Source organism: Prinia subflava, chromosome 1 (assembly GCF_021018805.1).
Source record: "Prinia subflava isolate CZ2003 ecotype Zambia chromosome 1, Cam_Psub_1.2, whole genome shotgun sequence".
Classification (NCBI taxonomy): Eukaryota; Metazoa; Chordata; class Aves; order Passeriformes; family Cisticolidae; genus Prinia; species Prinia subflava.
The window spans coordinates 29,235,902-29,263,225 of record NC_086247.1 but is presented as its reverse complement, the minus strand read 5'-3'; the positions used below and the strand labels follow the sequence as shown (position 1 = coordinate 29,263,225).

The 27,324-nt window shown below is 39.0% G+C and overlaps 1 protein-coding gene across 1 annotated transcript in view; it reads right to left on the bottom strand.

Moving 5' to 3' along the window:
* TPD52 (tumor protein D52) overlaps positions 1 to 27,324 on the bottom strand; it is a 125,190-nt gene that overhangs the window by 49,102 nt on the left and 48,764 nt on the right. The window contains exon 6 of the mRNA XM_063392046.1: positions 15,201 to 15,382. Coding sequence (XP_063248116.1) covers positions 15,201 to 15,382 — 182 coding nt within the window. The remainder of the gene's footprint in view (positions 1 to 15,200; positions 15,383 to 27,324) is intronic.

The following is a 27,324-nucleotide window of genomic DNA, read 5'->3' as shown; positions in this document are numbered from 1 at the left end:
TCCTGTCACAAAATCATAGAATGGCCTGGGTTGGAAGGGACCTTTAAAGATTATCTAGTACCAAACCCCCAGAAGTGAGCAGGGACACTATTCACCATACGATATGCAAAATGTGCAGACTTTTTTCTAAGGAGTGAAATCTTTGCTTGCAAAGAGTATTAAGGTTTTTGAATGATTAGCATAAAGCTAATAAGAGATTTAGCAATTGCTCTTTACTCATGCAGACCATACTACAGATAAAGTCATACATAATGAAGTCAAAGAGACAGAACTGTTTAGTATGCTTTATGACTGTGAATTGGTAAAAAGAAAAGAAAGAAATAAAAGAAGAAGAAGAAGAAAATTGTATTCTAAAATAAACAAATCCTTGGATTTCCATGAATGGAACACAAAGAATATTGTTCATTTTATCACTAACAGCAAAGATGGTAACAGCATGTTTCCTACTGCTCTTTCAATTTTAGTTTTTAAGCTCAAAATACTAGAATGTTATTATGTTAAGCAGCTACAGAAGAAAGTTCCAGAATACTAAAAAAAAATGGTGTGTTTAATGTCAGGAAAAAAGAATTGAACCCACAAACTGAAAGTTTCCTTATGTGTGAGCTAGCCAGAAAAATTTGAGGAGTCTTGAAATTTTGACTTTTTTTCTTGGCAAACAAGTTGAGAGCAAGTAACCTTAAAGATATGTGAAGACTTTATCCTCAGATACTTTATTTTAAAACAGCACAAGTATTTCTGGTATTTATACCTACACAGGGCCTTATTTAAATAAGGCAGGCCTGCCCTAGAATATAAGACATACGAGTGCACTTGAGTACCCTGGCACTGACTGTGTAGAAGTACTGATGCCAAAGTATGCCTGCAATCTTACCAAGGATCTGATCAATGATCTTACTGAACAGTTTTTAATTCACTTTAAAGGAGGAAAATCCTAACCTTTCAACTAATAGTAGGGTCCTTAAATATCTTGCCACAGGAATATTCATAGATCTAAAGGCTGATGAACAAAGCTAGAACAAGAACTAACATCTAGCATGATTATTCTTTCTTATAATGAATGGGAAATTCTGAGAGAAAGCCCTTTCAAATATGATCTATAATGTGAAGAAAATGGAGACAAACTCTACCAGTTCTAAATGGTAAAGGATGAGGAGCAGACCAAGAGTTTACAGCTCAGGATTAAACTGACAGTGGGGACAGGTGACATTACAGCCTACTATAGGTCACCTGACCAGGAAGACCAAGCAGATGCAACATTCACAATCCCTGACCCTCATGGGGACTTCAACCACCCCAATACCTGTAGGAGGGACAGCACAGCAGGGGATAAACAATCCAGAAGGCTCCTGCAATGTGCTGATGGTAATGTCCATCTTCAGTGATAGAGGAGCCAAGGAGGAGAGGTCATAGAATCATAGAACGGGTTGGGTTGGAAGGGACCTTAAAGATCAGCTAGTTCCAGCCCCTCGCTGTTGGCAGGGACACCTTCAAATAGACCAGGCTGCTCAGATGCCCATCCAATTGTCCTTGAATGCTTTCAGGCATGGAGCATCCACAACTTTCCTGGGCAACCTCAGTTGTGCCTCACCACCTCAGAGCCTCACCACCTTCAGAAGACAGAATTTTTTCCTGATATCTAATCTAAATCTACTCTCTTTCAATCTGAACACATTCCCTGTTGTCCTGTCACTACATGCTCTTGAAAATAGTCCTGCCCCATCTTTCCTGTAAGTTCCCTTCAGGTACTGGAAAGTTGCAATTTGGTCAACCTGAAGCCTTCTCCTTTCCAAGCTGAACAATCCCAATCATTTCCAAGGTGCTGTGCCGGTCCTTGTTCTCGCCAAGGACAGGCTTGTGGGGAATGTGAAACTCAAGGGCAGCCTGAGCTGCAGTGACCATAAAATGGTGGAGTTCAAGATTCTTAGGGCAGTGGGAAGAGCTCACAGAAAGCTCACTACCCTGGACTTCAGGACTTTGGCCTGTTCAGGGATCCGCTTGGAAAGGACCATGGGATAAAGCCCTAGGGGGAAATGAAGCTCAAGAAAGCTGGCTAATACTCAAAGATCACTAAGAGGAATTTAGGCAAAAACACCAGAATGCCTAAGTGCATGACCAAGGAGCTCCTGGACAAACACAAAAATGAATCTGTACAGAGGGTGAAAGCAGTAGGACTGAGTGCACCCTCAGCGAGTTTTCCAATGACACCAAGCTGTGCAGTGCAGTCAACACACCAGATGCCATCCAGGGGAACCCTGACAGGCTTGAGAGATAAGCCCATGTGAACAACACAAAGGCCAACAAGGCCAAGTGCAAGGTCCTGCACATGGGTCAGGGCAATTCCAAGCACAAGCACAGGCTGGGCAGAAAATGGATTGAGAGCAGCTCTGAGAAGGGAGTATTGGTGGACAAGACCCTCAACATGATCCAGCAATGTGCACCTGCAGTCCAGAAAGCCAGCTGTGCTCTGGGCTGCATCAAAAGCAGTGTGACCAGCAGGTCAAGGGAGCTGATTCAGTCCCCCTACTCTGCCCTCCTGAGAGTCCCACATGGAGTACTGCATGCAGCTCTTGGGCCCAAAACACAAGAAGGATGTGGACCTGTTGGACTGAGACCAGAGGAAGGTCAGATACTGGATGGTGAGATACTGGACCAGGTTACCCAGAGAAGCTGTGGATGCCCCATCCCTTCAAGGCCAAGCTGGATGCAGCTCTGAGCAACCTGGTCTAGGAAAAGGTGTCCCTGCTCATGGTGGGTGGGTTGAAACTACATGATCTTTAATGAGCCTTCCAACACAAACCATTCCATGATTCTATGATAAATCCCTTCAAACTTCTTTTCTTCATTTTCGTTTTTTTAAGCCTAAATCACTGCTTAGCACATTAGCATAATCTACTCTTGCCATACATTATTCCTTTCCACTCACTTACTATAATTTAGTTTTAGCTTAGTGCACCACTGGTGTGTACTACAGGCCCAAGCTAAGCATACTCTTAATAAATCTCACCGAAGCAGGCAAGTATTTCACAAACTTCCACATTACAGCAACGCATTATTCAAGTCAAAGTCCCAGAAAAGGATATTGTATTTGCTGCCACGCATCACTGCTGCTCTTCATCCCCTCCCAGGCTGGCAGCAGCAGCAGCTCTGCCTCCCGCCAAGCAGAGGATCACAGCTTGTTTACTGAGCTGTGTCTGGAGGAAGCAGAGCGCGTTTCAGTCTCGTCTCCAGCAGCCCTGTCAAGCCAGCTGCCAAGAACAGTCTTGAAAGGCTTCAAGGGGAACAAAATCGAGTACTTAGGTGGTAACAGCCTGGTCCGGCACCAGGACCCAAGGATGAGTGAAGTGGCACAGGCACTACTTGATCTGAAAGATTAAATCACTTTTAGATAACTTCAAATATATAAAGTCAAGGGAAAAGAAGTAACTGAACTCTCCAAGTGGAAGGACAGATTAGCAATTAACTTATAATTACCACTGAGATTAGGATCTCTGTGTTAATACTTGAAGTTAATGAGTACAAATTGCAGATAAATTAAACTCGTATGCTACTTACATTTCCTTATGATGTATGAAAAAGACCTGAAAACTCTGATTGGTATTTGATGTCATAGATTGTAATTTTTAAAAAAATTTAATATTTAAACTAACACTCCATTACTTCCAGAATATTTCAGACAGATTTAGCATGCATGTTGAGCATTTCCATAAAGAAATAGTTTACATAGTTCTATAGGAATCATGAAACTCATTCAGTAAGATCTCACTGCCTTTGCAAGGCCTGCTAAGTACTCTGAAAATAAAAAGAGGTTTCAGAGGACATGTACGTAATCCTTCATTTCTTCTAATAAGATCATTAATCAAAGAAAAATTGCTTAAGCCTTTTTCCTCTTACCCTATTAACAAGAAGTCACCAAACACTAATAAATGATTGGCATTTTTTGTTGTACCCAATGGTTATTTCTCTGCCTTTGGAGTGGTATCTCAGTTTCTCAGTTAAATGGGTACATACTCACACAGTGTAACCACATTATGTGCGCTCTTCCACGTGATCAGAGCCTGCCAAGTCTCAAAGCAGATTATTCAAAATATAGCTTCAGTATTTTTCAGAACAATCCCTTCAGTATTTAAAAACCTGGGGGGCTGTTGTTATTTCTCACCCAAGTTAGGACTGGATTTTAAGTTCTTTAGGCAACAAATAAAAGAAATGGTAAAATGTTAAGAAGGGAAAATAGAAAATTTGCCTTTTTTGACAGCTATCACAGAAGGAAAATGAGCTTTGGTTTTGTATTTAAAAAATGTTCCATGGTTGGTTCTCATCACACCTCACATTTCAGTGTCCACAAACCATGGCTATATCACCAAGTTCACAAAGCAAAAGACATCTGCATCCCTGCTTGGCTGCTATCGTGCCTAAAATGCTGACAGAGCCGTGGCAGCACTGACCACACACAGACTCCAAAATCTATTAAGGCAAGTTTTAACAGCTACTGAATACTCTTAGAATACTGTCCCAAACCCCTTTATTTCTTTTTAAATATATGGGACTTTATTTACACTACAGTTCTTCCAGCACAACAGCAATACCTGCCTAGAATTTTAAATTTTACCTTGAACATTCTGTCTATCTTTCTTTAAGAAAAGTCAGGCAAGCAGGGGCAGTACTGTCAGATGCTCCTTACTTAGTAAGGGCATATAGTTACAACCTAAGTGTTGCTTTAGTACTATTGCCTCTGCTTCTTGCTCCAAAACACTGGATACAAAAATTACATTCATTTGCTATTCCTGTCCTAGCTCCACACAAGTGCATGTGAAAACAGAAGGAGCAAGGACTGTCAATGTTGTTAGCATAGTAGTGAGCAGAAAAGGAAAATAAATTAGTCTTAAATAACAGACATATAATACAATGTTATTTATTTTTGCCTTTAAACACCACACATTTTTTAATTCAGAATTGCTGTGCTGCCTAGTAGCAGCAAAGCAGCCAAATCCCCTACACAGTTTGGCAACACTCAGCCTTAAAAGCCTTACCTTGCTTTGTAGGAATTTACCTGGTTTTGTGCCCTGGTTGGATAACAGCATCTAAATAGGCTGACAAGGAGTTACAGAAAGCATCAGGGGAAGAAAAGCATCTGTCATGGGTTCGGTGTGTAGGAGTAACAGAATTAATTTTATCAGTCTTTTGGGCCTATTCCAAGCTGCAGTAAACACCCACTCCTCCCTCTGCTGAACCATCCCTCTGTACGGACCAGTGACTTCAAATAAAAATGCGTGACTAAATAAATCATCAATGGCCAGAGACAGCTTTTAAGTACCTCCAAGAACAGAGACTCCACAACCTCCCTGGGTAACCTGTGCCAGTGCTCAGCCACCCTCACAGTAAAAAGCTCTTTCCTGATGTTCAGAAGGAACCTCCTGTGTGTTGGTGTGTGCCCACTGCCCCTGGTCCTGTCACTGGGCACTGTTGGTAAGAGCCTGGCTCTGTACTCTTTGCCCACTCACTTGAGGTATTTCACACATTGATGAAATCCCTCTGAGCCTTCTCTTCTCCAGGCTGACCAGCCCCAGCTTTCTCAGCCTTTCCTCATCAGAGAGATGCTCCAGTCCCTTCAGCATCTTAGGGGCCCTTCACTGCAGTCTCTTGAACTGCAGAGCCCAAAACTCTCCAGAGCACTCCAGGTCTGGCCTCACCAGGGCCAAGTGGAGGAGAAGGATTGCATCCTGCCACCTGCTAGTCCAATGCAGCCCCGGACACCATTCAGCTTCTTTGCCACAAAGGCTCACTGGTGCCTCATGTTGAACCTGGGTGTCCACCAGGACCCCACTGGCCTTTTCTGGCAAGCTGCTTTGCATCCCGGTGCTCCCGGGATGTGGTGGTGCCTGGGATTGCACCGTCCCAGGGGAAGGACTTTGTGCTTCTCCTGCTGAGCGCGATGAGATTCCCATCACACCACTTTCCCAGCCTGTTGAGGTCGCTCTGGATGGTAGCACACCCTGGGTAAGAACTCCTCCTTTGTAGTCTGTGCAAACTTGCTGAAGGTACATTCTTGTCCCATCACTGTGGTCATGGATGAAGATGTTAAACAGGACCATTACTGACCCCTGGGGTATATGGCTAGTTACTGGCCTCCAGCCTGAGTAATCTTTGTATTACATAGCAGACTGAGAGGAATTATCAGTGAAATAATTCTGTACATCTCCAGCTTTACTATTATCAATGATTTTACCAGTTACAGAAGAAGATCAATTGCCATTTTTAAAAAAAGCTGGTTTAATTAAAAAATCCTAATCTGCCAAATTAAAAAAAAAATTATGTGAACCCAAAACTTAATAACCAGAAAGACATAAACCAAAAAATAAAAACAACTTTAAAATCATTATTTGTGGGAGGCTTGACTCATGCCTTCTAAGAGCTTGAGGTTGATATATATTACCTGCAGTGTTTCCCTAGCTGTGTTAATTCCCTTCTCAGACTCACTTACTGAAACTATTCCAGAGGGGTGAATAATTACCACTCCATGGTTATATGATAGCATTAATTTTCCTGAGTAAGATCTTTGTTATATGAAGACTTATAATTCACATTTAGTCCCAAACATCATTAATTCAGTTTCTCAACCTAGAAACTAAATAGCTTCTGTCTGTGAGCAAGTCTACACCTCCCAGAGGATTGCCATGCAGAGCACACGAGCCAGTTTAGGCCAGACTTGTCTCCCAAAATGAAATCAAAGGCCACATCAGCACAGCACTGCAGCTCAACTCACTATGCTGACAAGAGGGCTTAGAGCACAGTTACACCTAACTAAATAAAAGCATTTATATAACCTGGACTGATTTTTCATCTAACCCTTACCTCTGTTACAGGTATACATCAAACTGACCAGACTTTAAGCTTGAAACATCTGCATCTTGCTCTGTGGTTTAGTCAAGTACAGCTGCCTGTACTCCTGAAAAGCACCACGTTTGTACAACCGGCAGGAGCCTACCTCATCCACTTCACCCCGAGTCACTGATGAGTGAAACATGCTGGGGAGCATTTTAAGGCTTTTCAATAAAATCCATAATCTTCTGCATCTGGACTGGCTGAGATCCTGTGAGCCTTCCTATTGAGGAAATTAATTATACTTTACTAGAGGTATTTAAGTGAAATTGTGTGCTAACAGCAAGGCTTTCTCAAAGGTGAGTGGGGAAAAATTCCTAATAGGCTGAACACAGAGATTCATTTATTCTCATCAATCTCAAAACAAAATGCTAGAAACAATTTTAATTCTGCTGCCAAGTCATGAGTTTATAATTCTAGTTTCTGCAGCTCTTGACAGCTAGCACCTGGATTAGGGGAAAAGAGAGAGTTTAACTACCCATCTCCTACAGACAACACTCAAGCCTTCCAATGTAGTAATAAGTTTCCCAACACTTTTTTTTCCTATCGTGTGTGTGTGCACGTCCACATATGAGAAGAAGCGTAGCTTAAAGAGTATTTACAGACTTTGACATTGCCAAAAAAGCTCCAGGCCACCTATGGTCTGCTTTGTTCTCCCAAAACTTTTTACACAACATATTCTAAGTCTCATTTATCACAATGCCCTGGGAAAACAAAACTCTTTTTATCAGTAAATGCTACGAGTTTTGTGACGGTTTTTCTTCCAAAGGTCATTGCATCTCGTAACTCCGCTACTTTAAATTAATGATAGAAGCAAAAGCTAAGGATAGCTGATTAACAGGCTCATGTGCACTGCTGCGGCTGTATTCCTAGGTCTATTTTGAATTTTCTGTACCAAATGCTGCTTCATTAACATGAACTAGTTGTACTGTGAAAAACCAACACCTGTCCCATGGTATCATTACATTAACTAAACTCTAAAGTACCTATCTGGAATGAAAAACTAATAGTATAGGCCAAAAAAAATGTTTACAGACTTTGGCTCCAGGAACTTTGGAAGCACTGTCTTGTGTATTACAGAACCACACAAAGCCAACACCTCCATTTGTGGCTGAAAATAACCACTGAAGAATGATATACGGTGGGTGGCAGAAACAGTCACAATTGTAAAGTAACCAAGCAAATAATAAGCTGTGTCCATAGGGGATAAAAATGCTATAATTTCCAAAATGCATGCTGCTATAAATAAGTTAGAGGTTATTTTCTGCAGCACACAGACCAAGTTTGCAATCACACAGCTATTCTTCGTGACTTTTTTAAAAAAAGCGAGCTGAAATTGTTCGACAGCAGACAGAGTGGCACCACCAGCATTGTTTGGGCTCCGAGCGATGGTGAATTGCACTATATGGATGCTTTGTAGAAAAGGCAGCTCCTGCCACCTCCTTGAATTTAGTCCTCTTCCATATAAATAATAAGGCTTCCTTTCTAAGATGCAATGTTGGTATGTGGGAACAGGACAATATCATCAGTCCTGCTTACCATTTCTCCCTGGTATTTGGGCATAGTTGGAGACCAAAGGCTGACCATAATACCAAAACCCAAGTTTGCTGATGACTAGTGAAAACCACCTTGGTCCACAGAGAATTTCAACATGACATTCTCATAATTTTAATCACAGAAAGAGACTAGTTTTCACAATGTGGAGACCGACTGTCTGGTTGTTTTCCATAAAAGACACAAATTGGAAGAGATACAGGAAAGTGTGTGTTCACTCTTCATTTTATACTTCAGCAAATTTGAACAGGTCATAATTATTTAACAATTCAAAAATTGTAACATAATCTAAGTTTCTCTTTCAAAACACAGAGGAATTTTGCCCTCCAATAAGAAGATGCTTACCTGATAGGTGGGAGAACTTGGAAGAAGGAGCAGAAAAGTACAAAGACTGCTCTGATTTCAGATAGCCATTTAGTGTTACAAATATCAGCAACATGGCACTGATAGACCTAAACCATTTGACCTTATAGGCACAAAGGAAATCTCTGTCATACAAACTTAAAAAATCTCCCAAGTTTGCCTGCTTATGTTACTACTATATTTTTAATAGGCAAGAAACACTTTCGAAACAAATGAAAAAACTAAACAACTCAAAAAACAAAAAAACAAAAAACAAAACAAAACAAAAAAAACACACCTCAGCTGATGACAAAAGAATAAAGGTAACTGTGGGAAAGACCAGGTAAGTGGTCATGTTGACTAAATAGGATTATAATACCAGGTATTTTAGTAAGTTTTGTAATTTCTGCTTTAATTATGCATAAATGAGCAAAAATTATTTGAAAGACTTTCCAAAAATGTTATAGTGGAAGGAACATATCATATGCTGCTGCAATACAGCAACCTCTAAAGCATGGTAACTGCTTAAAAACACACAACAAAACTGCAAATTTTAGCAGTTCAGTAGTAAAGTATTGGTAAAAAGCTGAGCAATAATATGCAAATTGAAAAAAGACTTACTAACTTGCATAATGCAGAATAGATACAACAATACAAAATTGTAATTAGTTAGAAATGTAACAACATTATATTGGAAAGGGAGGGAAGGAGGGAGGGAAGGAGGGAGGGAAGGAGGGAAGGAAGGAGGGAAGGAAGGAAGGAGGGAAGGAGGGAAGGAAGGAAGGCAGGCAGGCCTAGGTTGTTATTCTACACTATCTCACCTCACCGCCAGGGGTGGAGATAAAGGATTCTGGATTCCAGGAAGAAGGAGATGGCTTGGTCAAAAAAAATTACACGAGAAAGGGGAAACCCTGTCATCGGGGTCCTCAGTGCACATCTCTGCATGTAAATCACCCTCTTTTGTACACTTTTGTTATTAATATTGCTGCTGTTACTGTTGGTGTTTTCATCTCATTCATGTTTCCAATGAATTGTTCTTACTCAACCCTTTATTTTCACCTTTTTCTCAACTCTGTCCCTAGAGTAGGAAGTGTTCCATCACCATTCAAAGCTAGAAAACCAAAAAAATGCCAGGCTGGCAGACCAACACCACTCCAGTCAGCAACAGTACAGGACAGGGAAGAAATATAAACTCTAAGGAGTAAACATGGTTAAACATGAATTTGATGCCTGCGATTCCCCTGGCAAAGAAAGAGCAAATGCCTTGGGAATGGGAGCTGAATGCTGAGTCTGTCAATCAATACAACCTTCCACTAGTTGTTTGGTCATAATGTATTTTAAATGAAAGAGTTAGAAAGTTATGTTTCCACCATTTCTCTCTAACCCTTTTCACATTAACAATGCACCATTACAAAAACCAGCCAGGGAAAGGAGAGTTCAGCAAGCAAAGACTGAACCAGACACTGACACGTCCCCTCGTACAAGGGCCTCTGCTGCACCGAGAGCAGGGTGCTTTGTGTGAGGCAGCTCATTCTGGCTGAGATGCACTCGTTCAAAAAGCACATTCACATGGCATCAGAACAGAGAAGGTAACTCCAAACTTACCCTCCAGCTCAACACATGGTGACTCTGCTTAATACACAAACTGGAACTAAACCAAACAGTGTCTTATTGAAATCCTTTCCCATGAAGAGCAGCTCTCTTCATGCACCTCTTTTTCTTTTTTTGGAAAATTGATTTTTTTAATCTTACAAGATCTTTTGAACAGTTTCCCCTATTATTTTCAACATAAATTTAAGACTGTCTTAATAGAATGAATGTGCTAGAAAATAATCAGCCTTATTCATATTACCTAATCTAAGAAACTGGATTAGTTTAAATTGGATTCCATTCTGACCTTATCTATAAAATATTTTAAAAATAGAACAAAAAGAGAAGAATTTAAAATGTTTCCCAAATAAAATTCACCCTGGCAGTCATTCAAACAGAGTAAATATTTTGATACAATTTTCAGAAACAGCATTAGGTAGTATTTTATGATGCTCATTAAGTTGTCACATTCTAGATCACAACTGCCATCAAATGATTTCTTCCCTCCTCTACTACTTAAGTTTGGCAAATATGCACTGTATAAAAGGTGTCAAGTAAAATTGCCACAGGATATACTGGAAATCCCTGCACCAGCTGCATACTCAAGCATACAGGAAGTGTCTTTCTGATCCTACAGCCTGATAATACTGGAGTTGCTGGAGGGTTACAGCAGTCTTTGAAAATAAAGCTTCATTACACTGGCATGGAGAGGTGCAGTTTAATCCTCTTTGGAAGCTGGTCCTGCAATGCTACATTTTAAAAAAATCACTGAAAGCCATTGTGCTTTTGATGGGAATTGGTCATTAACAGTACAGGTGCAGACCATGCAATAGGCAGTGCCGGCACAATCCCTTCCCATATTTTCTGCTTCTCAGGAATTCCATCTGATAATGACAGAAGCAGGTTTTAACAGCACCTTTTTGCATGGATTGAGTTGTTGCTTATTTGGAGATGTAAGACAGACACTTTCTTCTTTAGGACTTCAATTCCTCTGCATGTTAAAAGAGAGAAAAAAATATATTTTCTTCTCATTGCTGAAAAGGAATCTTACTTTAGTACAGACCTATTCTCATTTGTATAAACTCTGGATATTCAACAGAATTGCTGTGCTGTTGGCATAAATGCAACTCTAATAAAGCACTTAAGTCAGAGTGTATCAAGAGATGTGTTTACTAATTGTAGTATGTTTTAATAAGTACAGCATATATTATGTGAGATCTTGAAACCGTGAGGGTAATAAATACTCCTGACACAGTAAATAAACCCCAAATAACCAAATTGTACTGATATTTATAATCAAATATATCCTTTCTGACCCCAGTGAGATTTTACCAACAATGTACTTGATCTCTAACTAAGCCAATGCATTCTTCCAATCTCAATACCATCAATGCTGATAAAAAATATATTTTCTGCAATTCTAAGAAACAGGTGTCCAAAAAAAAAGGAAAAAAATCAATGAAAGCAAACAAAAATAGCTAGCAGGTTCTTCAAATGTTTATTCAATTTAAATTTTGCATTACTGTTCTAAGGTTTCTTTTCCTTGAAGTTTGTGGTGTTTTCTTTGAAGTTTTGGTTTAAGTGTTTTGTTTTGGTTTTTTTTAAGTTGAAATTTCTTTCAGTAGAACTGAGGGAAAAAATGTGTTTATTTAACTACTTCAAGTTTTCCAAGTGAGGGACACCTCTTTTTTCAGTTGCCTTTTTACCCAAGACAGTCTTTAGGGTGAAATCCTTTCTTATGGCCACATGGTGGTAGCACTACAGGGTCCTTCACTTGGACATTTCAAGAAACAACTGTTAGGAACAGGACTGAGCAGTTCAAGAGAATAAGTTTTACACTCAAGAATCTTTTGTTTCTTTTCAAGTAAACTGTAATATTTTCAAAGAGCACAGGACATCATATAAGAAAAAGAAAACTATATTATAGTATCATGAAAATAGTTGAGTTCTGGTGAGAAAAAAGCCAAATGACCAATGTCCTCTTTACATAAACAGCAAAAGATTGCTTACTATTGCAATTTTTTGTAAATTCAGAAATTCCAATTCCAGAAACACAATTAATTGGAAAAAGTTGGCAAGAATTATTTGCATTATTTGCTTTCTTATTTAATTATTTTTAATAATTATTTAATTATTATTAGGTCTTCTAAATAGCATTTAAATACTTAAGTAGTCTGAGAAAAATTCAGTTTTCTGGTCTGAACTGAGGAAAAAAGGAATCTGAATCAGTCACCTACATCTCAAATGAATGCTTTAAGTAATTTAAATACAGAGTAGCAACACTACTATATCCACTGCCACTACATCCTCAATGTTGTAAATGCTGTCTCTATCATTTTGGGAACTACCGCCTTTAGTACCAAATTTAATTTTATTAAAAATACCCAGGCTATTAAATTCCATCTCTCCACTCCCACTGAAAAGCAGTAAGAAGGAAGTATAAACAAGTTTTATAGGGATCTGCTTGTTTTTATCATTATAAAAGGCAGCCAAAAATATAACTGGCTCAGATCTTCTCAGCCCCAGGCTTATGTTCCCAGCATTCAGTGGACAACTGACTTCAAAGCACCTGCTCAAACAAGAGCTTTCCTGGGCCTTATCTCCCCCTGTACCTCTGCAACACGCACCACAAGGAAAGGTGTAAGCTGTTGAGAGCAAGGAAGGAGGGGACAGATGCTTTTTTGCCTATGAGCTTTTAAAGGAAGACATCCCACATTCCCTTCCCTCAGTCTGTCTTGCCATCTCAGTATTCCAGAGCACCATGACAAATTAATGACACCACACAAGGGAACAGCGAGTGGTGTGTTCAGCATTCACAGGCTGAGTGAATCGCAGTTAGGGATGTGAAGATAAACACAAAGCTCCCTCTCCCCAACCCTGGGAAGAACCGTGCACGCAAACAAGGGTCAAGGCAAAGAGGCTGCAACTGGAAGCAAGAAGGGAACATGAGAGCCTGGAGCCTTGCTATGAACCATGAAGGAGCTGTTCAGAGCCCTGGGCCAAACCTGGAGAGGAGACCAACAATGACTCACGGTGGGCGTCTGCTGTGCACAGTGATCAGGGAGAGGGAGTGGATGAAGCTTCATTCAAACAACCAGAGGGCACCTCACGATTGCAGGCCTTGATTGTCACAGGGCACTCCAAATGTCCTGATGTGTGCCCAAACAGGAACAAATGCGGAGGGGAGCAAGCAATCAGAGTGAGTGCCCTGGTGACATTTTCTTACCAGAGGTGCCTGACAACCCAAATAAGAAAGGTTTTCTGCTGGACATGTTACACACAGGCAGGTAAGAACTGCTTGGGAATGTGATAGCTGATGTCTGTCTCAGCTGCAGAGACCACCAATGAGAGCTTCCACGCTGAAGGAAAGTGAGAAAGGAACGTGGCAGAAGCCAGATCTAGGCTTCAGGACAGTAGACTTCAGGTTAATCAGGGTAGCAAAGCTGTCCTGACATAAAAAGGTGCTCAGAAGACATCAAAGATCTATAAAGACAAACTCGTCAATGCTTCACAAGGGTCTTTCCCAGAAGGCTGGTGCAGCTGAACAGGGAGTTACAGTCTGGGAGCCACCAAATGAATGGTCAGAGATTGAGACTGATATAGAAACACTCCTCAGGCGTGCAAGAATGGGACTGGGGAAGGCAAAGCTGATCTCCATTTGGAATTAGCAAGAGATGCAAACAGCAACAAGGCCTTTATCACTACAGTAGCAGCAACAGACTAAGAAAATCTTTGCCTGCTGCCAAATGGGATGGGCATAAAGGACTCAGTTCATTCTGGGACATCAAATGCATTTGCTCTGAAAGTCACAGACTTGTCAAAAAAAGAAGCTGAGTATAAAAGTGCTCTGACAAAATACAGTAACAGACTTGCACACGTGTGATTATTTCCATTAAATCTCTTTTTGCTAAATCAACTATTTCAGAATTGATTATCGCAGGAATCATATTTAATGCTTCAAAAACAGTGATGTTGCAGATTAACAAAGATGCTCCTCCTCTCTTAGGGGAAACAGAGGGAAAAGAGATGGACTAAAATATTCTGATGCTATGAATTCAAAAAGATGGGTTTTGCCTATGTATTAAAAAATAAGTATTAAAACAACATGGCAACAAATGAAATAGACAAGAGATCTTTGAATAATACATAACTATAAGGTGCCAAAGACACCAAGACAATGGCTATTTCCATTAGAATTCTTATCTTTTAGCTCTCTAAATGTATTCTCCAGCACAACCATTCTAGTTCCACCACAGTCTCCTACCTCACAACAGAGTAAAACTTGACACCAAAATCTATATAAAATCACCTGCTACAATATGGAATATTTGACCACATTAGCACTGATCATTTGCTATGAAAAATATTATCACAAATAACATGTGAACTCCCCAGTACATCACCTTGTGTATCTATGCTTAGCAGAGACAGCTACTGCCTAAGAAGACTACTTACATGGGATTGAAGTTCCACATCCACAAAACTCCCAAGTATTTTAATAAACAGTGCTTGACAACTATTTCCCTTTTTTTCAGTGACTAAATATCCAGTAACTTCCTTTGCTCTTCATAAGTTGGTATAATATAGATAGCAACAATGCAAATGTGTAAAGGAATCTGAATTCCAGACAGTGATGACCTATGCAGATCTGTGTAAAAGTATTTTCATTCTGCACAATACATTACCTTCCATAGTTTAAACCCCAAAGTTCACACTATCCAAACTATCAAAGTTCAAACTATCCACAGTCAGTCCAGAAGATGTTCAAGTCCCTTTAGCTGAGCATTTCAGGATGTCATTCACAGATGTCAATCACCTACCGTAAGTTTATTACTTACTTTCCATCAACTTCTGGCCTTTTGCAGACACAGTGAAACTTGCCACCAAAATCTATGTAAAGATCATCTTCTACAACATGGAATATTTGACCAATGGCAATTTTATCTTTGGCAGGCCCCATCTGAATTAAAGGAGAGCGTCTCAACATGGATGCAAAGGATTCCGATTTCTCTGAAGGATCCTACAGATGAATAATAAAAAAGAAAAAAAAATTCACAAAACATGCTGTCTGAAGGAGGATTTAAATTAAACTTTCAACATACAAAAAGGCTGCATTCACTGAATAGCAAGTAAAGATTTCACATGTTCATCACATTTTTAGCAAGACTTCTAAGGAAGCATCTGGTACCTTTCTCCAACTCCAAATATTTCACACATTAAAGGTAAAGCTTTCATTAATTCAGTCAAAGAAAAGTATAACAGTGTGCATCTCCTGAAAACATCTGCCAGTTCTACTAGTGGTTAGGTAAGTTAATTTAAAAATGCATTCCAAACGTAGGAGATATTCCCAAAAAGAACAGCACTCATCTCTTTGTTATCTCCTCAGTGAAAACTAAACCTGAATTAGTACCTTGCAGCTATTCATGCAAGTATTTAATAATGAATAATACTTAAATCTTTATTTTAAAGAACAAAACAAAAATTTGCAAAGGTAGCACAAGTAGAAAGCATGCACAGGATGGATCTAAAATTAAAAAAAATTTGATCCATCATTTCTCTCATTTTTCACTCTACAAAATCAAAGTAACTAAATAAACAAAATGCCAGTTTCTTCTCATAGAGCTTTGGGAAAATGCAAGAACATAAACTCTCTTGCTATGCTTCATGGAGTGAAAGATCTCTGTTCTGTAGCCTGAGAAAACTTACCATCATATGATGGGTGAAAATACCCAGTTATATTAAAGTGAGACTCAATTTCCCACGTGCTGTCCCTGATATCCTGAGTATGACCACTTTTTAAGACTGTCACCTTTGAAATGCAACTAGTAAGAAAAGACTTCTTGCTAGGAACAAATGAAAAGTGAGAAGCATTTTGGGAGCAACACGTACCCAAAAGTGAATCTAAGGAAATCATTTTATAGATGGCTAATAGATTTAAACAACTAGAACCTATTGATTTTCCCCACATTTAGTATAATTAATTGATAATAATTACTTTGTGCAAGATTTCAAACTGTTTTGCAACCAGCAGAAGAAATAAACGGAATAAGCAAGCAATTAAAGGTTCAGAGCTCTGCTAGCTTCAACAACACACTTTCCCACTGACTGCTTCAAGTGGACTCTGAAAATCCATCTACATTTTATATGAACAGAGAATAATGCCATTGTTTTCCACTTGTACTTTTGAAAATTTTTATTCTTAAAGAAGCCAAAACAAGAGACAGTTTTGAATTCCAGCTCTGCTGGAAGACATAAACTGCACGGATTGTTCTTATGGAACAAAGCCTCGGGAATTCCAGGCTAGAGATCTGACACCTGGTACATTTGCTGCTTCAGAAACAGGAACTGTTAAATGCAGCATCCCAAGGACAGGGGCTGAAAAAATGTGCAACATGTGCAGACATGCACACAAACCACAAAAAGAAAGCATCTGGCCATGGTAAACCACAAGCAGAGCAGTAGGATCTTACACAGGAAAGCTATCATCATATAGGGTTCCAAACACATCATTGTTTGAATTTCACTATGCATTCTAAATTCCAGTACATGAACATTATTACACAGGATGCATTTGTAAGTGCACCAAGAAAAAGAGGCAAAATGCTGGAAACAGTAAGAGGACATATTTAAATGTGATTTATTATATTAATTAAGGGGACAGCAGAAATATTTAAATCAGTGTAGAGATCATGAGATAGAAGTAAATGTTTCAAAATTAACAGCACCCCCCAAAATTACTCTCTCTGGTAGGGAATTACAAATCAACGTTCATACTGAAATACCAAAAGCTGTTTCAAGGGAAACTAAGGAACCAAAAAGGGCAAAATTCAGAGGTCTTCCACTGAAGGGCAAAGATAAGAACATGGCAGCAACACAAACTTAGGATGACAAGGACTACTATCATATCATCCCAGATTATTTTCAATTATTTTTCACTGCAAGGCCAACTAGTAAGAAAATTAGTCTAAAGAAAAAACAAACAAGCAAACAAACAAAACGACAATAAAAAAACCCCACAATACACAAATAAAAAACCAAAACCACCATGGTAGGATGTTGTAATTTGCAGGGTAACAAACATAAACTCCACAGCTGAATTCAGATCTTGGATAAAGAGCAGCTTTGTTTTAACACTTCAACAGGAGATGAGGAGGTCCACCTATGGTTTGAACTAATTTAATCAATGCTAGTGAAATCAGACACTACACCAGATGATCCAGACCACCAAATGAACTGCCTTTTCTTACATGTAGACCATTTGAACAAAGCCTAGCTAGCAGAGAGGATCAAGAGAACTTCTAAGTTTGGTCTGAAGGAGGTTTTCCTACATTATTTACATAGATGTCATTAGCAGTGACATCTTAACACCCTGAGCAACACTGAGATTTTTTTGTTAAGCAATTAATACAATTCACAGTAAATCAGCAATTACTCTCACTAAATGGCATTCACCTCATTCATGCTGCCTTCATACAATGGCACACTCGGTAGGGCTCTCTACACCAAAAAAATCTCACAGCACTTCATGAAGATGAGCACACTAATATCTTATGGATTTCCTGTTTTCATCACCTAAAAATGGTCCATTCTAGTTAATAACATCTCTCTTCCTTTATTTCCCCAGCAAGAAAAAATACAAATGAAAAATTCTCCCATGTGCAAACTTGCCTGTGAAATAATCTCTGTACACAACAGACAAATGCCATCTTTACACAGCAACAGATGTGCTCATTGCTTACTAGAAACAGATTTAAGTAAAATACAGATGATAATGTACAAACAAATTTTTTCCCATTCTTCGTTGTGGACAGTTTTCCAACAAGCCACAGGGAATCTGTTAGAATTCTATCAGAGGCCTACAAATCTGCAGCGTTCTCTATTCTGCAACCTGGAGAGAAACTTCTCAAGAGCACAAATAGCTGATTTATGTATACAATAATCCTCAAGAGATGCCATTAGTTACTGCCATCAAGGACTCTTTTGTGGACATTCTAGAAACAGAGTGAGATAAAACGCAGTATTTTCTCCTGTTTTCTGCATAACCTACAGCAGATCTCATTAAAGAGTAATTTATATCAAGCATTTAAAGAGATTTAACGACATTTTGAGTGCTTTCCTCTACAAGTTCTAAATCTCCTTAACTGGATTCTCCACAGTAGCATTACAGAAAAACAATAAGACTTTACAGTAACAGGGCAACACACTTTATTAAGCACTTTATTTTTCCATTTCTCGAGGAATGTTGGCCATGCAGCTCTGATATATGATGCATTGATAACATGTCAAGTTGCAAAACCTGGAGATTTTTACAAAATTCAAAAGCATAAATGGTACGTTCTTTTCAAGTATCTGAAGTATAAAGGCTTTTTTTAACCCTCCTCCTTCTTAAATGCCAAATCTGTTTAATTTTCCTTCTACTTTCTGGATTTTAAATTTTTTTCATAAATATTTGGATACCAATCAATTTCAGTGTGCATAGTTCAGTGAAAAACAGCAGCTCTTTCTGCAACAGAGCTCTCCAAGATGATGCATGTTAACCACAGACTGGGAAAAGTCATAGACTTAAAACCCAGTAGGATCCAAATAAAAGAAGTAACTCCAATGGAGGAATGCAACACACTATTTGTGGAGCAAAGCCTGTGACTCTACAAGGAGGGTGGTCCTATCCCACCCACTGAGCAAAACATCTGAAAACCCAGGCTATGTGCTTTATGTCTGCCTGCAAAGGCAAGCAGAATGCACACTGGAATGTGAGAGATATGGATGAGAAGAGATGAGAAGAGATGAGAGATTGGTAATCTGATTGCTACAATTAAGGGGTGAATGACATATTAACATCAAGCAGCATGCAAAGAACACAAACCTCTGTAACTATTAAAATGGTTTTCCTCAGCACTATCATCCATAGCTAGACAGACCTTTCTGTCCAAAATTCTTACACAAAATAATAAAATGGAAAAACTAAATTGCAGTAATAAGTTGGTGTGAATCCTCAATAGGTGTAGGGCCCCAACAGCTTGGATACCCAAAATGGGACTGGAAAAGGCCTTGAGCAACCTCAACTAAGTTTATCCTGCTTGGAACAAGGGGTCTGAACAGATAACCTCCTGAGATAATTTTCAACATGTACTATTTTACTTAGGAAAGATGACTGGAGCCTGTTATAAAGAATATTAAAACAAAACCCAATAGATTAAGCTACCCACTGAACAAGCATGTATTGATACAGCTCTTATTTCAACAAGCAACCTAAAAAATTCTACTATCTACTGGCCCAGCAAACCTTAATTTTCCATACCTTATAGCTACTGGAGGTGTGCACTGTTGCTTAGATATAAACCTAAATCCCAGGACTTTTTAAGTGTTTAAGACATTACTAGGGTGACAGAGATTCATGCAGTTTATTTACCAAATTTCTCTCTTTTACTACTTTTTACTTGAATGCAACAAGCAATGTTTAAGTCAGAACTCCATCATGCAGAAGAATGTCACTTTAGAGACAGAAGGACCAACCCAGATACTGTACCACAAAATGTGACATCCAACAGATAATGGCCTTCAATCCAGAAGCAGCTCAGGAAGCATTGCCAACATGAGAACTCTCCTGAATTTATCAAAGAATAACCATCAAGCTTTGTTTTCACCAACACTGTTTCCCTGACGCTGAGCTTATCCCAGGAAATAGCACTGAACATTCATGAGGAGCACCAAGTGGACTGACATGACTACGACTGAAATTTCAACATATAAGCATCCAAGCAATTACATCTCAAAGCCTTTTCTCTAGGTGCTGATTTCTTTCTATACATTAAACTATTTGTTCTAATGCTGAGGAGTTGTTATTGAGAAGTATCTTATTCTCATCTCAGAATACAATCACTCAAACTTTAGGCATCATGCCTTGAACTCATCTCAGAATGAACTCTCAGTCAGAGCTCTCAGTCTCCCCTCAACCAAGTAAGTTCACGTAACTTCTCTACCTTCAACTCTGAACATGTTCACAACTTTGTGCCTAGCAGTAACCAGTGATTTTGAGAGCTTTCCCAAAGAAAAAACCTTGCCTCCCATATTAGTAGGAAAGAGAAATTTAGGGAAAAATATTTTTTAAGTATTACAACTGACATTAACATTTATTACTTACTCTAAAAATACAGCCAACCTCTAGTATGTGCCTAAGCTACATTTCTTAAAAACCAACTAAGCTTTGAATATGCAGGCTCATTCCACTGTACAGCCATTATGTACCAAGATAGCATTCCCACTAAACCTGCACAGCCCTCCACACCTCAAGCAGCCACAGACATTTATCTCCTCTTCTAAAGTAATTCTGCACCAGGTAAAACAGCTCGCACTGCCTACCTCGGGTCTCTACCACTTGTACTTCTACCCAAGGGACAAGGTGCCACATAATTGTTCTTTTCCTTCCTTCAAATTTTTTAAACCCTGTCCCACAGTTTAGACACATCCTGAGGCAGAAAAACACCATCGGTAACCACCCCAGCATACAGCAGTAACAGCAGTATTATACAACTCACTCCTTTGGAGAACATTTGTGCCTAGCGTTATTTTTTCAAACAACACAAACTACAGTTCTGTGGGCCAGGGGTTCACCTACTTGTTTATTATCAACAGATACAACAATAAAGACTAAACAAAACAAAAGAGTAACTAAAGAGGAACAAAATCTGATAACTACTTGTACTTGCACTATACAGTACATGACTTGCTTGTATTCTGTGGTACATGGAAGAACGGGTTGCCCAGAGAAGCTGTGGCTGCCCCATCCCTGGAAGTGCTTAAAGGCTGGATGGGGCTCTGAGAAACCTGCTCTAGTGGAATGTGCCCCTGCCCAAGGCACGAGGGTCAGAACTAGATCATCCTTAAGGTTCCTGCCAACTCAGGTCATCCTATGATTCTGTGAAATCAGCAGTCTAAGATGAAATATAACTCAGGAGCACCTTTTGCACTTCAACAGTAATGCCAAGACAGGAACCATCTCTGCTGCCATCTCTATTCTAGTATTTGACAACCATTGGAAAAAGTACCAAATTACTTTTTATCCTCTTATTTGCCAATGACATTCATCTTGTGCAGTATTAATGAAGACAATCTTCAAATTGCTTCCTAATACATGCCACTCATACATGGACAACATATACAATAGACACCAGCATGATATCAGTGGTTCAAAAATGTATAAGGCTATTTTAAAATTTTTTTGAAGCCCAGTGTGTAATTCTGCAATAGGTACAAGGGCAAATTTTAAAATACTATTATTTTAAAACTCCATATGTTTATGCATTAAACAGACAGATGAAACTATGAGCAGAGCAGAAAATAGTATCGGATTAGGCACGAGTGTATAAGAAGAAACAAGGACACAGAATTTACCTAGCATATACATAACTAAATACAAAAGCCACAAAATTCACCTACTAATGCTCATAAATAACAGCACATCATCCCACATACAGCACAGGCACAATAACCAATGACAGCATGAACACAGAGTCTATTCTTTAAAGTCCACTCTCTGTTTTGCACTTATCCTCCCAAGAATACAGCTCTTTTTCCTCCCCAGTGAATGGTCTGAGGTTTTGTTCTATTTAAAAAAAAAAATCAAAAAACTAAAGTTTATGCTGTTTCGCCACTGATTCAATTTACAACCCAAAGTGGGCAACTACAAAGACAGGGAAGATCTCTTCAGTTTCCTGTAAACAAGAGACTTTTCCACTTTATTCTGCACAAAAAGATTAATGTGAAGAACTGATTTAAACTTCTTGTTTAGAAAAGATTTTGAAGACTAAATACTGAACAAAGCTTAAACAAAAGCAAGATGGTGTTATTTAATAAAACTACTGAAGGGAAATAGTCAAAACAGAAAGCATAAAATGAGGATTCGTAATTCAAGGCAGTAATGTAGGGGAAAATCAAAGATTAATGACTGCAAAGTCATGAAGAAGAGCTTTGAAAGCAGTCAAGGAGAAAACTGGAAGCTTCCCTGCTAGATATTCACAATATATACAGATATATAGAGATATACGTACCAGATATTTATAAAAAGCTTCATATGAATCACTTCCTATGCAACAATAGTTACAAAGCCAAATTTCCATGCAGACAGCACTTCCACACCAGCTAGCAAGTTCTGAATTCTATATGGGAAATAGTTACAAGGATTCTAGTCTAATATTCAATATCTACAGGCCAATAGAAGAAATAACAGTGTAACTAAGAGTTCCAGCAGACACCATATTCCTTCACTTCTTCCCAGTCTCAGTAATGAGTTGAATTGCACCATCAACCGCAGCACAGTACAGTATCTGTACTCAACTTTTTAAAGGTAAGTTTTGAAAAAAGTAGGAGAGAGGAGAAGAAAACAAAACCACTTTTTAATACAATGTGGTACTACAAAAGTGATATTAAAGAAGAACACAGTGAGCACCAGAAGATTTTCCTCCAAAACTGTAGAATTTGGAGGGAAAAAATCTTTCAGATTTTATGATTGGAAAAAGCAAGGGAAACACCTCTGTTTTGCCTATAAGAGGATAAGGTAAACTGACTGCTTTATTCATTCTTTATTGAATTTTTATTAACTTTCAAAAACTTTGCACACTTCAGGTTTTAACTGTCCAGAGTTATTCCTTACCACAATTTTAAAACTGCAAGCACCCCTAAAGAATGACCAGAAAGCAATGCAAACTTCTGGTGTTTCAATCAAAAGAGGAACATCCATACAATCTCCTCAGCACAGTGAAGAAATATGGTTTTATTTTAAAAAGCAAACCAAATAAAAATCGTCAGCCAAAAAGATTGGAAGTAAGAAGCTGAAATAAGGCATTTAACCATCCCTTGATGAGAAGCAGTAACTAAGTGTTTTGGCAAAGCATCACTCCAACTTCCCTCCAGATATTAAGATTTTTGGTGGATTTTAGATTCTATTGTCTAAGCCTAACAGTATTTTGTGAAAACCCCCTCATGAAAGTCCTGAGTCCTTGATTTTGTTCATACTTCAGGATTAGGCTTTAAGGAGCACAGAACTTCACTCTCACTGTTAACCTGAAGGTAAAATCTCACAGTGCCTGCTGCATACATGTGCTGGAAGTCTCAGAGACTCAGCATACCTGTGAACACACTGAACTGCACACTCTGGAGAAGAGCACCCTCTCCCCTGAGGAGTATCTCAGACAGCATGATCTCCTCCATAAGCCTTCTCTGCAGCTTGGACAAAACAATCTGACAGTATTTTAAATCTTAGTTGTAAACTGGTGAACTTTGAGCTGCTCTTGCCACTCCATTTGCAATCAGCTAAGCTGTAAGCACTGGAATATGAAGAATATCCTACTTATTTATCACTACAATAACACTAATAAAAAGCCTCTAGGAAATCCCACTTAGATAGTTACATTAACAGGGTATCCAATTGCACTCATAAGGCAGAAAACCCCAAAAGTAACATCAGAATAGAAACTTGGATGTTGCTTTCATACACACACATATTACGACTGACACTTTTTTCACAGAATGGTTATAGCTGGAAGGGACTTGAAAGGTCTCGTAGTCCTAATGCCCCTGCCAGGGGCACGGATTTCTGCCACTGGATCCAGTTACTCAGAGCCCCATCCAACCTGGCCTTGAACACCTCCAGGGATGGGGCATCCACAGCTTCCTATTCCAGTGCCTCACCACTTGCACCATTCTTCCTTTTGTCCAACCTCTTCACCCTCTTCAGTTTAAAACCATTGCCCCCATCACTACAGGCCCTTCTAATAAAGACTGAGAGCGATTTTTTACCTTATGCTGAAAGTACACAGAAGGGTTTTCCCAGAGCCTTCTCTTCTCCAGGCTGAACAACCCCAACTCTCTCAGCCTGTCTTCTTCACAGGAGCAGTGCTCCAGCCCTGGATCGTTTTTGTGGCCTCCTCTGGACTTGCTCCATCTCTCATACTGGGGACCCCATAACTGGATGGAGTATTCCAGCTGGGGTTTTACAAGAGCAAAGAGTATTTATCAATTTTTAAGTCCACAAATTTACCCGAAAGACATACTTGCTGGGGTGAATGCAAAAGTCTCTGAAATTCAGTGCCTTATGTCAGCCAAACTCAGCCTAGATGGCCGCAGTGATCATGTCCAGCCTAAAAATCAATAGTCTAAGCTTCAGCTCCATAAGCACATGTTATACTTTCAACAATGCAAATACCATACAAGCCATAAAACCTTCTGGCACATAACTCCTAAAGTAAAAATACAGTAAGAACTGTATTGCTTCACTGACTTCCACCTAGGAAGAATTGTAATTAATTAAGAAAGAGGCCACTGCACAAAAATATCTATATTTTGAAATTCATGTAATGCAGGAATAAATTATTTTCACAGAAGAGTATCTTCATTTTGTCCAAGTTGCAGTTCCTGTTTACCAACCTTTCTCATCCTAAAAAGAAAAAATATGGAGAGTACTAAACTTCAGTTTTACCAAGAACAGGATTATTCATATTTAGTAGCATTGTCCAAAGGGAAGCAAACACACTTACAGGAAGTTATAAGGGTTGTCGTACTTGGCAAAGGGCACTGGAAGATTTTGCTTAGCTACAGACATAAATGTTGAGCCAACTTCCCATAGCGAAACTGTACGTTTTTTAAAAGTTTAAAATTGTATTTTGACTGCAGATTAGGAAGGGATTACACTTCAATTTTAAAAACAACAGAAGTTTCATCATACAGTACTTGATATACATTTATGTTCAGTAACAACCTTCCATCAAGCTCCATAATTTGGTACTCACTGCAGTGCTGACTGATGAACAGAGTATATTCCAAATCTAGTTTCATTTTTGCATACAGAACAACTTCTAATTAAAAATATCTCAGCTGTGCAGAGAACACATGATATGCTTGAATGCATATATTTGTATATATATTGCCTTCATAATAATGAACAATGTAATATTGTGAACTAAGTACATTTTTAAGAGATGCAAATAACAATTAACCAAATACATGTAGTACTAAACTAGTAAAATACCATGGTGAAAACTACCTTTGTCTCTCATAATTACACTTTTCAAGAAGGATCATGTAGATCTCAAAAGAAAAAAAAAATCACAGGAATAGGATTTGAGTGCTGTGCCTAATATCCAACAGGTTTTCCTGAACTGTACTTTTAGTATCAAAACTTCTTTGTTGTCTAAAAATCTCCATCGTTAGAGCTATTTGCAGCTTTTTTTCCCTCATGATGGCTATTTCTTAACCTTATCATTGAGATGCAGAACAAACTGGTCTTCAACTCATGCAAGAGCATAATTACTCAGAATACTTGATAAACATATTTAACTTACCAATGCCTTACTACATGCTACTAATTCAAGTGTGGCAGTACTGTTCACAAAACAAATGTCATTTTTTCCAATTAACAGACTAATCTCATATGTTCTGTAACAAATATTGTGCTATCAAAGTAAATGCAAATTAAGGTGATTTTTTTAGTCAGTTATGGCTATCCCTGCCCATTATCAGAAGAGTCAAAGGTTTATACTATTTGTTTGAGTCTGGGTGGTTTGGTATTATATACAGTGACACACATGACTAAAATTTAAAACCATTTTTTTTTCCTGTGACTTTATGTAACTGAGCACGTGCATAGGACAAATAGCATAAAACATTAGAGGACATCTGGGGAGGGAAAGGTCAGCACAGCTGTATCTCAAAAATTCATCATCTGCTGCTTCTAGACCCTTTTTTGAAACTTCTTCATCAATCAGCTGCCCATTTAAAACCAGAGAGTCATATTGCTAACCCACTATAATGCTACCCAAACCACGAGGCTTACCCAACAAGCCTTATAAATGTACAATCTGCTGCACTGGTTGACTCAATACCAGCTTCTTTGTGTTTGTAGTAAAAGGAAGGGTTTCCATTTATCTTCACATTTTGACTGGATACACAGCAAAGAAACTGCAAAACAAGACTTTCATAAAGAATTTCAAATGCAGCTTTGAAAATATGCTGTTGACTAGCCAGGTGGATCATTTACGAAACAACGCTGAGCTAAGGCTTCATTTCACAGCACAAAATAGCACTGAATTTGGTCACAATAAAGCAGCTTGTTTTTCTCAAAATTAAATAACTTCTATATAGAATTTAAAACATGAAGTATTTATCTACATATTTCTTTCAAGGATAACTTTATAGCAAACAAATAGAACATTAGCATCTAAATCACAGAAAGTAAGTGAACCTACTGCAGTGGATTATGTCAAAAAGAAAATCCAACCAGATGAGCACACACAGTCCTGAGAACAACCCATGGTGTTTGAGCCCAGTGCCTGCCTTTCTCCATTTATCCCTACCCTGCTCTTCCAGGCCTTGTTTTTTCCAGGTTCCTGGGGGACAGAATGCTGTTTCAATAGTCATAATAGAAGAATAACCAGGATAACCAGATGTAAATCTCCTGTTGATAATAGCAGCCACTAGAAAGGATTTCAATTCCTATTGAACTGTCACATTATGGTTACATGCACCTTCTTCCAGATATGTCACATGCAGTCAATCAGGCCTAGGCAGCTGACATGCACTTCCTTTGCTCCATGATATTGGCAGTCCCAAGACAGTTTCATTTTGGGGATTTCACTCTGACAACCAGCCAAAGCAACCACTCACCAACCCAGAGCTATCTGAAGGAGCAAGTTCTCCTCCAGAGCTCTGATCTTCATCTTCCTCAAGTCAGCCAAGGACAAAGGGCCCAGGGCCTTCCCACATGAATTTGTGTCCCTGAGTACAGGGCTGTGATAGGCAGCAGTGACAGTGTTACTGTGCTATAATTAAGTCCTCCAAAGGAGCAGCATGCATCATTCCTCTGTTGTCCAACATCACAAGTCCTGTCTACTCCCTTGCAGAGAGTGTTGCTCCAACACCGGTGAGTTTTACAGAATCCTGCCATACAAGCGCTTCTGTCACATGCAAAGC